Here is a 12,953-nt window from a genome sequence, read left to right on the forward strand (position 1 = left end):
GCATCGGATGGACACATATGGATGAGCTTGAGCTGGGCAGGGATAAACCAAACAAACCCTAACAATGGGCTCAAACGGTTCTGCGGAAGTTTAACCTAATTAGCTTTAGGTGAAAGTTGGGCAGGATGCTTTGATTTTCTTTTTCGCCCATAGGTCTTATCAGGTTCCACTTTTACACCAAAAAGAAGGTTATAGAAACAAATCAAAAGACTAACATGAAAGATGTGGGGAATATTACAGCCACAGCAAGCATTAAACAAGGCCTGGACTAAAAGACAACAACTCATTGAAAAATTAAAAACAAAAAATCTCTAAGTTGAAGAGGCTATGGAGGAAACTAAGGGAGTAATAATAAAACAATTACTACAGGCATGTTCCATCTTGAACAACAATGTCAAGTCTTTTAACTTATCTACAGCTGTTACAGCTCTCATCATTTCATTTTCTCGTAAGTGAAAAGAAAATGGGCAAAAAGCCTCTTCCCTATTTGACAGAAAACAATGGATTCGGACCAAACAGTCTCTCCTTTGAGAGACAACTTGAGATTGCTCCAGGTAAAATCCAATTAATGTTGAATACCCTCACTATTCTCCTCTGATGGTGCTGGAATTTCCTCTGCTTTGTTTTCTTCTGCCTCGGGAGTTTTGGTTTCCTTGGCAACCTCTGACATATCTTGCAACTACAGGAGCACCAAAATAATCAGCTAGATGTAACTTTTTTGTCAAACAGAAACTGGCAGTTCTGTTTGTTTTATATATGTAAATCAATTCCCCAAAATTTTAATAGAATACGGTTCCTGCTGAAATCAAAAGAAAATAGCCACTCAAGTTAAAACATTACCCCCAAGTTCCTTAGATTAGCAGCTACATCCTCTTGTTGCTGTTGGAGAGTAGTTTTCAGTTCTTGAAATTCCTAATTAGTGTTATTAATCAACACTATGCAAATTTCATAAAACAAAAAAGAAATACTAAACATATAGAAATACAAACAACTATGAAAAACAAAGAGGAAATAACAAGCATCTGGTTAGAGTGGAACTTACTGATCTTAGTTGCTCCACCTCCACATTGAGAGATTTCTTGAGTTCTGATAGCTCCTGCATTACAAGTTGCAGAACATCAGTATATACACACACAGTCAAGGTTCTAAAAGGCTACAAGGCGTAACTGAGGCATAATAGTGTGAGACTTGAGAGGTGTAAGCCTTAAAAATTAGGAAAAGAAGTTAATTAATGTTTATAAATGATAAAAATAGCATATAACATACCAAGTTAGAATGATAGAAGGTATAAATGTCCATAAAATAGAACTTTATAAGCAATAAGTTCTAGCTTTCAAGTGTTAACAAAATAATAACTAACCAACTAACAATTATAAACATTTGACATTTCAATGTTTCAAAATGCAAAGTTCTCAAGTTATTCAAAAGACCAATTTAGAGGAAAGGAAACATATGATGAATCATCCATATAACTGATACTAGATTTTTGTCACCCAACAATCTAGAAGAAAGGAAACAACTTAGTTGAATTGATCCATGCAAAAAGAAAAAAAAAATCAATAAAAAGAAAAATAAACCCATTAGGAAAAGAAATGAGAAAAATAACAAGCTTGGGATGTTTGATTTTAGAATAATAAGAAAAAAATCCTATTTGATTTACCCAAGAGAAACTAAGAACTTAATTGGCCCTTCTTTGCACTGAACTCTCCTAAAACACTAAGAGAAACTAATAGAACTTGATTTGCCCTATTGGTTTTTCATTTTTGCTCTTTTTTGGCCCATAATTACTAAAGTGCTTCTCTCATATATTTTGAACTATTAAAAAGCATAGAATATATTTTTTGTATTACATCACTAAATAATCATTATGTCGTGAAGCTTAAACCTTTTCACACCTCAAGCTATGCCTTGCGCCTTGAGGCTTGACCCGTATGCCTCATTCTAACATGGGCCTAGGCCTTGAGGAAAAATCTATGCACCTACCCCTCAAGGCTCAAGCCATTTAAAACAATGTGCACAGTTGACAAGAAATTACAATTCATGATTTTGATCGTCAACCCAAGGGTTCCAATTTGAACCTCAACCCTGAATTTCTGAATTTTTTCCAATAGTAAAATTCTCAATTTTTTGTACCTTTTCTTTGTTATAGTTCCATACTGATGCGAATGATTTGGCTAGAAAAATGCTGATAAAAGCATGATCAGTTATGCAGGACAATGGTGCAATTACTACATAATGAAGTAATCCAAGAATGCCACTTCCGATATGGTAGGAGGCTCCATTGAAGTAACGTTTTTTAATAAGATATGCAGGACAATGGTGCAATTAGTGCATAATGAACTAATCCAAAAATGCCACTTCCCATATGGTAGGAGCCTAGGAGGCTCCAGTGGTGTAACTTTTTTTTTAATAAGATACAGACAATGCCATCCAGTTTTGTGGTTGAAATCTTGCATTGTTTTCCAATAGATGAGATAGTACTTTTATGCCCTAATGGGCTTCTCTCTTCTCAAAATAGAACTAAGCCCATCCCAAGACAAATTTCCAGTTAAATGTAGTATTAAGTTAATAACAAAGTAATACATCATTTTTTTTCACATAAAGGAAAAAGAATAGCCAAGCACAAAACATTAAACATGTATCTTCTGAATGTGTTCAAGAACTTTTACAAGATAACGTCCAATGTAAATTACTGAACAAAGTAGCAATCTCATCTTAATATGCATTACCATTGAAAGCCTTGCAATCCAAAAAGCCACATATGCTGCTACCAACCAAATTGGGTTTCCCTCTATAGTCTATAACTATTAACTCAAAAACTTCCTAAGCTTAGCTTTTGAATTTTCTATTTTCACCCTCCATTAGAGAATATGTAGTTATCAACAATTTGATCCAAAACCATTATGTCACCTCTTAATCCTTCCCTTCAGTTCTAAAATCATTCCTAAACTCTTCCTAGCCCACCATTACCCTCCTAGACTCATCCATAGGTTATTCTAGTCCTACATTATTTGGAATCAAAGCCTCCAGTCCTACATCAGCAGCTCATTCACTTTCTTGCAATTTGTGAATGCATAACCATGCTAATCTGCCATGGCTGAAATCCTTGGACTTATTAACAGATTTTTCCCCAGATGAGCTGTTGAGAAACTACAAAGAGATGGCAAGTTCAGCCCAAATTAAGAGGGTTCCAAGTTTCTCATGGATTTCAACCCCCCCCCCCCGGCTTCCATAAAACTAAATTTCAATGGCAATAGCATAGGGAATCTAGGGCTATCAGGTACAGTGTTTTAAAAGCACAAGGCACAGGGGTCAATTTGCGCCTGAGGCACAAGGCGCAAGGGCAAGGTGCAAGCCTTTTTAAGCAAGGTGCAAAAAATATAAACTTTAGTTTTAAAATAAATGTTTTGAAAAACCTATTATCTAATATTAAAATACATAAATATAACATGTAAAGCATATTCAAATGAGAATTTAAAAATAAAATCAAATATATAAAACATTTTCAAGCATATAAAACCCACAATCTCTTTTTTTCTCAATCACATTACTTCAAGTAGCTAATGTGATGTAAAACATATTACATCCCTCGAGACCGGAGCTTTGAGAACCCCCTATTTGGTAATGTTGTTCATTCATTCATCCTAATAAAATGTTTTCTTAAAAAGTAATAAAAATTATAAAATCATTATTTTTTGTGTGAGAACTAAGAATTTAAGACCTAACGTGGACTTGTTTAGGCTTGCCTTGAGTGGCGTGGCATGGGGGTTCGGGGATGGAGCCCCCAGCCCAGCCACTAGACACAAAAAAAGCAAAAAAGCGTCAAAGTTTCAAAAGGCGCACACCTAGGCTGAGGCAAAAGTTGCACCAGGCGTGCGCCTTTTGAAAGGGCTATGCCTAGGACCTGGGCGAGGTGCCTACCCTGAACTGCACCTCGCCTGTGCGCCCAGGCACACCTTTTAAATCACTAGTCAGGTATTGGGGGAGTTTTCAGGAATGAGGAAGGGAATGTTTTAGCCATTTTCTCAGGCCCAATTGGAGAGGGTGACTCTCTTAGGGATGAGATCTTTGTGGCATTGGAAGGAATCCAAAGAGCAAAAGAATTGAACATTAGGACGATTGTATTAATAGGTGATTCGGAGATAGTGGTAAGATGGTTAAAGGAAGACAAGACTGGCATGTGGAACTTTAGCAATGAAAGGAAAAAAATTCAAATGGCTAGCTAAGGACACTGAGATAAAATGCAGTTGGGTGAAGAGAACTACTAACTCATTTGCTGATGGGCTAGCTAAATAAGGGGTAAATAGTGATTCTTAGTTTTGGTCTCATTTCTAATATTGTATTTTGTTTTGTTTTGTTTGCAAGGGAGTTAAGACAATTTACCTTCCTCTGCTTGTAATTTCCCATAAATTTAACGAAGTTACATGTTTTTTTTTATGAATAACTGATTACTCCATAACCAGAGGATTGACCCAAACATGGAGGATGCTTGGAGATGGAATTGGGAAGCTGATGGCAGGTTCTCTGTAAGGTCTATGTTTAGTAAGTTGATAAGTTCAGGTCAGGGAAACTTTCCGGCTAGGCAGATTTGGAACTCAATCAGTCCTTCCAAAGTGAAGTTTTTGCTCTGGACAATGGCTTTAAATAAATGTCTATCCAAAGTTAATCTAGTGAAACGTGGCATACAGATTTCGGACATGTCATGTGGCTTGTGAGGTGGGCCAATAGAAACTACTGAACATCTGGCCTTACATTGCGCAGTCTCGAATTATATTTGGAGGCATTTTCTTCAAGCTTTGGAAATCAGCTGGGCAATGCCAAATTCTGTGAAGGATCTGCTGTTGTGTTGGCAGATTGAGGATCTCAGCAAGAAATGTACCTTGGTTTGGAAGACTATCCCGGCTGCTGTGCTTTGTACTATCTGGATTGAAAGAAATAACAGAACTTTTCAGGCAAAGCTAAATCTCCAGAGGAAATGGTGCAGAAAGCTATGGGTAAACTTCTGTCCTGGGTGTTGGCAACGGAGGTGTTTAAAAATCAGAATTTGAGTCTGTTGTTTAGATCTCAGAACTGGATGTATCTGTAATTTGTGGTGGCTCTAGGCAGCCTCTAATGGCCTAGGCTCCTTGTACTGGTTCTTGATTTAATAAAATACCTTACCTTTTCCAAAAAAAAATAACTGATTACTTCATTGAATTTAAAAGAAAGTGTACAAGAGAAAGTGGGAGAGAGACAAGCCCTCTTATCTCTCCCCTTTAACTTTAGTTATAATTAAAATTACATTTGTGCCCAAAATGTTTGAATTCTCCCAACCCCTTGCTTGGCTAGTGCATCAGCCATCGAATTAGCTGTTCTTTTCACCCACTGTATTCTCAGTTCCATGTCCTTTGTGATCCATCTGAATTTGTTTTTCTCATTATTGTATTTCCACATCCTACTTTCCTCATCCAGTAGCCAAGCCACTACCAGTTTGGAATCCCCTACAATGATTAGCTTTCTAATATTCATGTTTCTAGCCCTTTGCACCCCTTCAATAACTGCCATTACTTCCGCTCTTAGTGAGTCTCCTTCACCTACTGGGCCTGAGAAAAATGCACACACGTTACCCTCCTCGTCCCTGAATACACCTCTAATTCCTGACCTTCCTGGGTTTCCCATGCTACTTCCGTCAAAGTTAAGCTTTATAAATCCTCTTTCAGCAGGGGCCCAGATAGGAATAATAGGCTACTTATTGACATTTGAGTCTGCCACTACCTTCCAGTTTCTAATGATGTCATCAGTGGATATATGTGAGAAGCTTTCTAAGGATTTCAGCCATTGAGCCATTCTAATCAGTATTGATTCAATCAATGCCTCTTTTGTTATTTCCTTTTCTCTAAAAATTCTTGCATTTCTTTCTTCCCACACTACACAGATTATTGCCGCCCTAGCACTCTTCCACATGATGTTACCTATCTTCCTCAGCCATGGACAGGAAGTTGGATCAAAAAGACTTTTGATGCCAGTCGAAGGTGTCCACCTGCATTCAAATAAGGAAAAAAGCCATTCCCAAATGCCAGCAACAAATGGACAAGTAATAAACAAATGAAAGCAAGTCTCACTATTAGCCTTAACACACTAATGTGGGGAAAGGCACCACTTTTTCCTCTTCCTTTGTAACCAGTCAAAAGTATTTATTCTTTCATGTACAACTTCCCAACAAAAAGCCACAATCCTAGGTGGGATAGGCTTGCACCATACCTCCTTAACAGGAAAATATTGAAGGGGACTAAGGGGAGGTTGGGTTAAAATTTAGAAGAAAGAGTTATAGGAGAACAGACCCAAAGAGGAAGGTGTCCAAATTCTTTCATCAGACTTATCAGGATCAAGGAAAGTTCCTTCAAGGTTTTGGATTAAAGAGAGTACACTACCAATTTCTGAATCCCTTAATCCCCTTCTAAAGCCAAGGTTTCAATCAAAACCATTGATTAAGTTTGAAGGGACTAAGAAAGTAGAAATGGGCTCACTCTTGAAACATGATAAAGAATACAAAGAGGGGTATAAGTCCTTCAAAGGGGAGTTCCCATACCAGATTTGATCCCAGAATTTGATTAGGTTGCCAGAATTGAGTTCATACCTTACAAGAGGCAAGAAACAAGGTAGAATCGCCTATATGGCCTTCCAAGGTGAAGCTCTGGTAGCCCGTTGCAGTGAACCAGCGCCCCATCCATTAAAAAAAAACATGCTAATCTTCCCATGCCATTTTACTCCTATTGGATGCCACAAAACAAACAACTATCTTCTATCACAACTCTATATCTACAACTAAGATTAGCAAATTTTAAGTGATTTTTTAAAGTTGTAGACAGTGGCTTTTATATCATGCATAACTCTTGGAATACAAAAGCATGAAGTATGTGCCAATAACAATTTGCATTCCCATTCAACAATCATGACTCAACTTTCTTAATCAAGGAGCATTCCAAGTTTCAAGGTCCTAATCATTTTCTTACAGGAACTCGTACCATTTGCTCCACCACTTAACTCAAGAATAAGCACCATTTAAGCATTTTCAAAGAGAAAAATTCTCTAGAAATACCACAAGCATGTAGGATCAAACAACAATATCTTCTAGACATTTTAGTCATATCCTACAACTAGAATAACCTTATTGCAAACAAAGTTGTTGTCCCGAATGATGCCAGTATGTTGAGGTGTTCACCACACCAGACATCCGGAGTTTACCATCTTTATGAATATGCACCCTCTATTCCTTCATCTTAACATCCTTTTGTTCTACCACTCAGAAGGAAAAGTACAGAAAGCTCTTGGAAGTGAATAGTAAACTTTTGTCTACTTATATAATTCATAATTGTAACATAATTAAATGTCACAACTTGTTACATATATTCTCTTCCAATTATTGTAGGTTGTGGCCTATTGGTCTAGGGTTGCATACTTGCATTATATTAAAAATGTTGGCCTTAAATGGCCAAATAGCAAAGAGGGTAATCTAAGTTAGCCAAGGCTAATGGACCAAACATGAAGAACTTTAGGGAAGTGGCAGCATCATCAAGAAAGTTCAAAATGCATTAAAGAGTGGGAACCACCTGAAGACATCTTTATGAAACTAAATTTTGATGGTGGTAGCATTTGAAATCCAGCCCCTTAGGTGTGGGAGGTGTTTTTAGGGATAAGGAAGGTCACATCTTGGAATTGTTCTCGGGTTCAGTAAGTTTGGAAGACTCTACGAAGACTGAATGGCCACTGCTTTCAAAGCCGGACCGGACCGGATGGTCGGACTGGAAAAACCGGGAACCGGTTCCGTTTTCCTCCAAAACTGCTTTTTCCCTCAAAATCGTTGATTTTGGTCAGCAAACCGCTGAACCGGCCGGTTAACCGTTCAAACCGTTCAAGCCGTTTGAACGGTTTTGACCGTTTTCCAATTTTTTTATTTTTTTTGTCAGAACGGGCCGGCCGTTCGGGTAGAACGGTCGGACCATTTGAACCGGTAACCGGACCCCTGACCGGTTCAATCACCGATTCGTTTTTAAAAACCATGTGAATGGCTGCATTATATGGGGTACAAAAAGCAAAAGAAGTGAACTTGTAGAGAATAATCATCGAAAGGGACTCTCATATGGTGGTTGGTAAGTTAAAAAATAAGAAGAAAGCAATTTGGACACACAGAGGTATTTAAGCAAATTGACTAGCTAACAAGGAAGATGGAGGTTAGAACTTAATGGAATTTAAACTAAGTTTGAAATATCCAACACAATACAGAATCCTTGAACAAGTTCTAGGTATCAGAGTCCACTAGTCCACTACAGCCCTATACCTCACTTTGAATTGGCACTTTTCCCAAGACTAGGGATTTCAAATATATCTTTTGTTTAAAAACTACCAAGAGAAAATAGTTACTTTTAACATGTAAATATGGCTTTCAAGCTATTGGTCTAGTAGATAGCGGGTATGAGCTTTTTGGGTTGTTTTCGGCCCCAAATCATATTGCCTAGCAGAATTCCTAAGTCATTTATAATTCATCTCCAAAGAACTTGACTAGAACAACAGTGTTCTATTGACTGTTTTGGCACCTGGTAACTAACAATTAATACATGAATAGTCAATAAATGTTAAGAATAATGAATTTTGAGCCATGTGCAATGTTAAAGTCTAGTATTCAAGTAATAGAGCCTTGGAATATTTCTGTTGGCCACCATCTTAAGATGAAAGAAGCCTTCAAGCCTCCATCCTTAACCTACTCCATCTCTAGTGCTCAAAAGACAAAGGGGTATTGTTTACTTAGGCTTTGTTTGGTTTGTGGGATGGGGATGAGAAAAAAGAAATATTCCAAAAATATTCCTTTTCCCTTGTTTGTTTTAAGAGAAATAGGGGGATGGGATGAAAAAAATGCAGGATGCGGGATCCCAAAATCGTGTAATCGGGACCTCACCAAAATAGTGCGGCCCCAGTGAGAAAACTTTGCTGAAAATAATTTACGGGTTTGGTTAGAGCAGAGAGCCTCAAGAGACTCTTATTCTTCGACCTCTACCCATCCCAACAGTTGGATCGCTGACAATTTCTTTGGCCATTTCGTTCAAAGGTAAGACTAGATCCATCTTCTACTTCCTTTGCTCATCTGCTATTTTGTTTTTTGGCTCATTCTTCTTTCTTCCCCATCTCTTTTACTTCCCCCTCAATGGTTGGAGATCCAGTTGTTTCCTTTGATGTCACCGGCGAAGGTTTGGCTAGAGTGAAACTCCATTCTCTCTCTTTTCCATTTTCTCCATGGTTTTCCTTGTCGCAACTCGCAAGAAGAATTGAAATGAAGATTTGAATTGAAGTGAGAAGCACAACATCAGAAAACAAGAGAGGACGAATACAAAGGAGAGATGGTTTTTAATAGTCTTATTGTGGTGGTTGTACCAAACCTCTTAGTGAATGTGTGCCAATACATTAATTGCAATCCGAAGATATTGAGCAGCCAACAAGTATTGGAGTTTATGTGTCTTTTATAGTTGCAGCAATTAGGTTGTCTAGTTTTCTGCTTGTGGACTTTCTTCTGCTTCCCTCCACCCGATTTGTGCTACAATTACTCATTTGATGACTCCGATTCCGCTTCTAGTTATGATTATGAGATCGGTGATTCGCATTCCGACCTCTCTGTATTGTATCTCTTTCTTGTTTATTGTTTTGATTTTGATATAAACCTAATGTTATCATGATGTGTAATTTGAAAGAGACATATAACGTATCGGTTCTTGCTCAGGAAAAAAAAAGGGAGAGAGAGTTAATGAATTGAGCTTTATTGCTTGATCTGTGTATAAAGTTATTCTTCGTTTTGCCATGTTTGTTTTATTGTTTGACTTGCTTTTCCCCATGACATGATGAACATTGGATCGAATATCCATCTGGTTTGCTATTTGGGTGTTTCAAATGATGCTAATTATTCTTTAGATTCCAATATGGTTTTGGTCATGACTAGCTTTTGTTTGGATGACAATGCATCAGAAATTCAGAATGCACCAAACGCGGTGTTTTCTTCCTTCTCCCCTCTATCTTCCTTAGTTAGACTTGTTTTCTTCCCACAAAACAAACATGGAAAAAGGATTTTTTCCACCATTGTATAACCAAACAATAAAAAGTAAAAATTTCACACTTTCTCATCCCATCATTTCCCATCCCACCCAAATCTTCTCACAAACCAAATGACGCCTTAAGGTTTGACCATGGCCATAAGGAGAGAGAACTTTTATATATCAAATATCAAGAGGCAGCTCACCCCCTCCTACTTTTTTCTGTTTGCATATCAAGTTTCAATTTAAGGCATGAGAATCACCACCACTTAATTAACCCTGGTGACACAAGTTCTTTATTTAAGTATAAAGGGCACAATCTTCAAAAATATAATAAATAAACAAAATGGCTCTAACAAGATTGAAACCATTGAGTTTTAACTACAAATTAGCAGCTTTTGTTCTAGAGAATTCAACATATAAAGTAATAATTAATAAATAAGTGCATAAAATAAACTGCTGAATGTAGTAGACAAATGACTGCATTTATAGGACCATAGAGGCAATCCCAATTGATAACAAAGTGAGAGAAAGTAGACTAAGATGGCTTAGGCATGTTCATAGAAAACCACCTATTGTATCATTAAGAAGAGATCTGTTACACCAAACCAGAATCAAGCAAGTTCGAATGGCACAAAAATGAAGCACACAGATATTGAAAAGAGAAGGAAAAAGGAGAGGAGAACAAAAAACACATGCAGATTTACATGGTTCAGAAAGCCCTACAATCAATATAGGACCCATAAACAAAGCAGCCTGGTCCATATCCTTCACTACCACCACAGACCTCATTGAAGATTCCTATTCGGGTTCTTCCCCAAAACATCTGGTTGGATCATTGAGCATGTTGTAGATTAAAATTCAAGGCACAAACTCAAAAAATCTCCACCTTGGCTTGAAGTCTATCAAGCCACACAATAAAAGTAGACTCTCTTCACCTTCTCTACATAAGCCCCCAACAGGCATATCTCGAGTGTTGCATACACCAATCAAATCCAAGCAACACTTGAACTTAGCCATAAGAAGAGGCTTTGTCAATATATTAATCGGGTTATTTGCAATACCAATCCAAGCAACACTTAATCTGTTATTTTGTGCGTTCAAATCAGTGTTTCTAGGTTTTTCACAACATAGTCAATCTGTTAACATCCCTTAGTTGCAACGTTTCTCTTCACCAAAGCATAACACAAAACATGATAGAAAACAGAAAGAAAATTAGCAATAGATTTGAAGGGAGTGCAGGAACTCAGAGAACTAGGCTGCGTTTAGAATCAGTGTAAAACGTCATCGGTGTAAAGTACGCCAATGACGTTTTACACTGAACTGTGAAAGTAACCGCTGCTTTTTGAAAAATGCGATGGGTGAAGAGTGTAAAGTTTTACATGGATTAAATCGATGTAGTATTTACATCAATAATCAATGTAAAACTTTACATTTGATAGGTTTTACATCGACTATCAACGTAAAACTCCACTCCTTCCAAACATACGCAAAACTGAACCAGAGTGGAGTTTTACGTCGATCATGATTACACTCTCCGTCCAAATGCAGACAAAATCAAACGGTGTAAACTTTTACACCGATTCCAAACGCAGCCTTAGCAATGTTAGCAATAGATGTTATGAACAACAAATTACTCTGTTGATAAATCCTTTTAAAGCAAAGAAGTTTAAATAATACATGCATGTTTTGTATTATAAGAGGAAATATTGCATAACCACTAGATAAGCATCCTAATCAAATGAAAAGAAATAACCTACTTAGAAGATAATTAATTAATACAAGCCCTAAGTCAGAAGATTACAAGAGCATCTGGAAAAGCCAAAAGAGGCATCGCGGCACAAAATAACCTCACAAGAAAACCAATAATGCAAATCCAAGACAATTAGAAAAACACAAGAAGGAAAAGGGAAGAAACACTCATAACACTCACATCGCGGTAGATTTTAACTTGGGTATCTAATTTGGACCTCCAGTTCTGCAAGTCCTGTAATGCGCGCAAGAAAAAAAAGTAGTCAGTAAGGGAGAGAGAGGCTTCTGTAAAAGGGGAAAAAAGGCCGTCGCGAATCACCTGTTTTAACCCTTGAATTCTGCTAAGCAGCTCCGATCTAGATTCGTTTAATTCCTGCAAATGACGGTCAGGGCATTGGAGCACTTTAGTGAGAGTGATACTGATTATGAGATAGATAGATAGGTAGAAAGATAGATAGATAGATAGATAGATAGATAGATAGATAGGTAGGTAGGTAGAGAGACAGAGAGAGCAAAGAGTCCAACTCACAGAGATCTTTGAGCCAATGGGAGTCATGTTTTCTTTTTTCTGAACATATACACGAAGAATAGGATAGTCAATGTTAGGCCAAGTAGCAAAAATTCATATTTGGAAGAAGATCGAGAAGCTCCTTCATTTAGAAGGTTGAAACAAAGATTTCCACCATAAAAAGGTTAACAATGGGAATAAACGGAAAAATTCCAGAAGGGGATGTATTCCAGGAACAAAAGAAAGAAATTACGGAATTAGCAATTATTGTATGGAGAATGTTACCGAAGTCAGAGGAGAAACAGTCGAACACACAGCAAGTGAAGCCGGCTCAGAATTCGCCATTAGAGCTCAAATCGGTCGATATGCCGATGATCTATCGAAATGGACTGGGTTTAGGATTTCGTATGGCAGATTTCAAGTATTTTGGAGCGTTATCACAGATTGATCCTGTAAGTTGTACACCCTCAGTTTCAGGAAGCTTAAACCTCAAATGAGGTAGGAGACCAGAGAATACAAGAAAGGAGCGGGCGAAGACTTCGAGAGGGAGTTCAGCTCAGTTGGGAACTTGGGGTTTGTTGATTCGTTCACGTTTCAAATTGAGCTTTTCAGATTTCGGTAGCCTACCTTTCCGGCAT

At 37.6% G+C, this 12,953-nt stretch overlaps 1 protein-coding gene across 2 annotated transcripts; it reads right to left on the bottom strand.

The window, feature by feature from the left end:
* Positions 1 to 264: 264 nt before the first annotated feature.
* On the bottom strand, positions 265 to 12,953 carry LOC104606128 (uncharacterized). 2 transcript variants are annotated; one of them, XM_010271187.3, is made up of 7 exons: positions 12,601 to 12,953; positions 12,337 to 12,375; positions 12,127 to 12,180; positions 11,989 to 12,042; positions 1,043 to 1,096; positions 841 to 879; positions 265 to 679 (listed from the first exon to the last, which is right to left on the bottom strand). In XM_010271187.3, exons 1-7 carry the CDS (start codon positions 12,658 to 12,660, stop codon positions 566 to 568), a joined length of 414 nt encoding a protein of 137 aa, XP_010269489.1. In that variant the 5' UTR covers positions 12,661 to 12,953; the 3' UTR covers positions 265 to 565. The 2 variants fall into 2 exon arrangements, with proteins under 2 accessions (XP_010269489.1, XP_010269488.1); XM_010271186.3 differs by having other exon boundaries at positions 841 to 912; positions 12,601 to 12,940.

Source organism: Nelumbo nucifera, chromosome 4, assembly GCF_055504915.1.
Source record: "Nelumbo nucifera cultivar China Antique chromosome 4, China Antique-T2T, whole genome shotgun sequence".
Classification (NCBI taxonomy): Eukaryota; Viridiplantae; Streptophyta; class Magnoliopsida; order Proteales; family Nelumbonaceae; genus Nelumbo; species Nelumbo nucifera.

Coding starts and splice junctions, on each gene's coding strand:
- LOC104606128 (XM_010271186.3), bottom strand. CDS start 12,660: ATGGCGAATTCTGAGCCGGCTTCACTTGCTGTGTGTTCGACTGTTTCT. Junction 12,181..12,336: donor CCATTGGCTCAAAGATCTCT/GTGAGTTGGACT, acceptor CGTCATTTGCAG/GAATTAAACGAATCTAGATC. Junction 680..840: donor CTAATCTAAGGAACTTGGGG/GTAATGTTTTAA, acceptor GTGCTCCTGTAG/TTGCAAGATATGTCAGAGGT.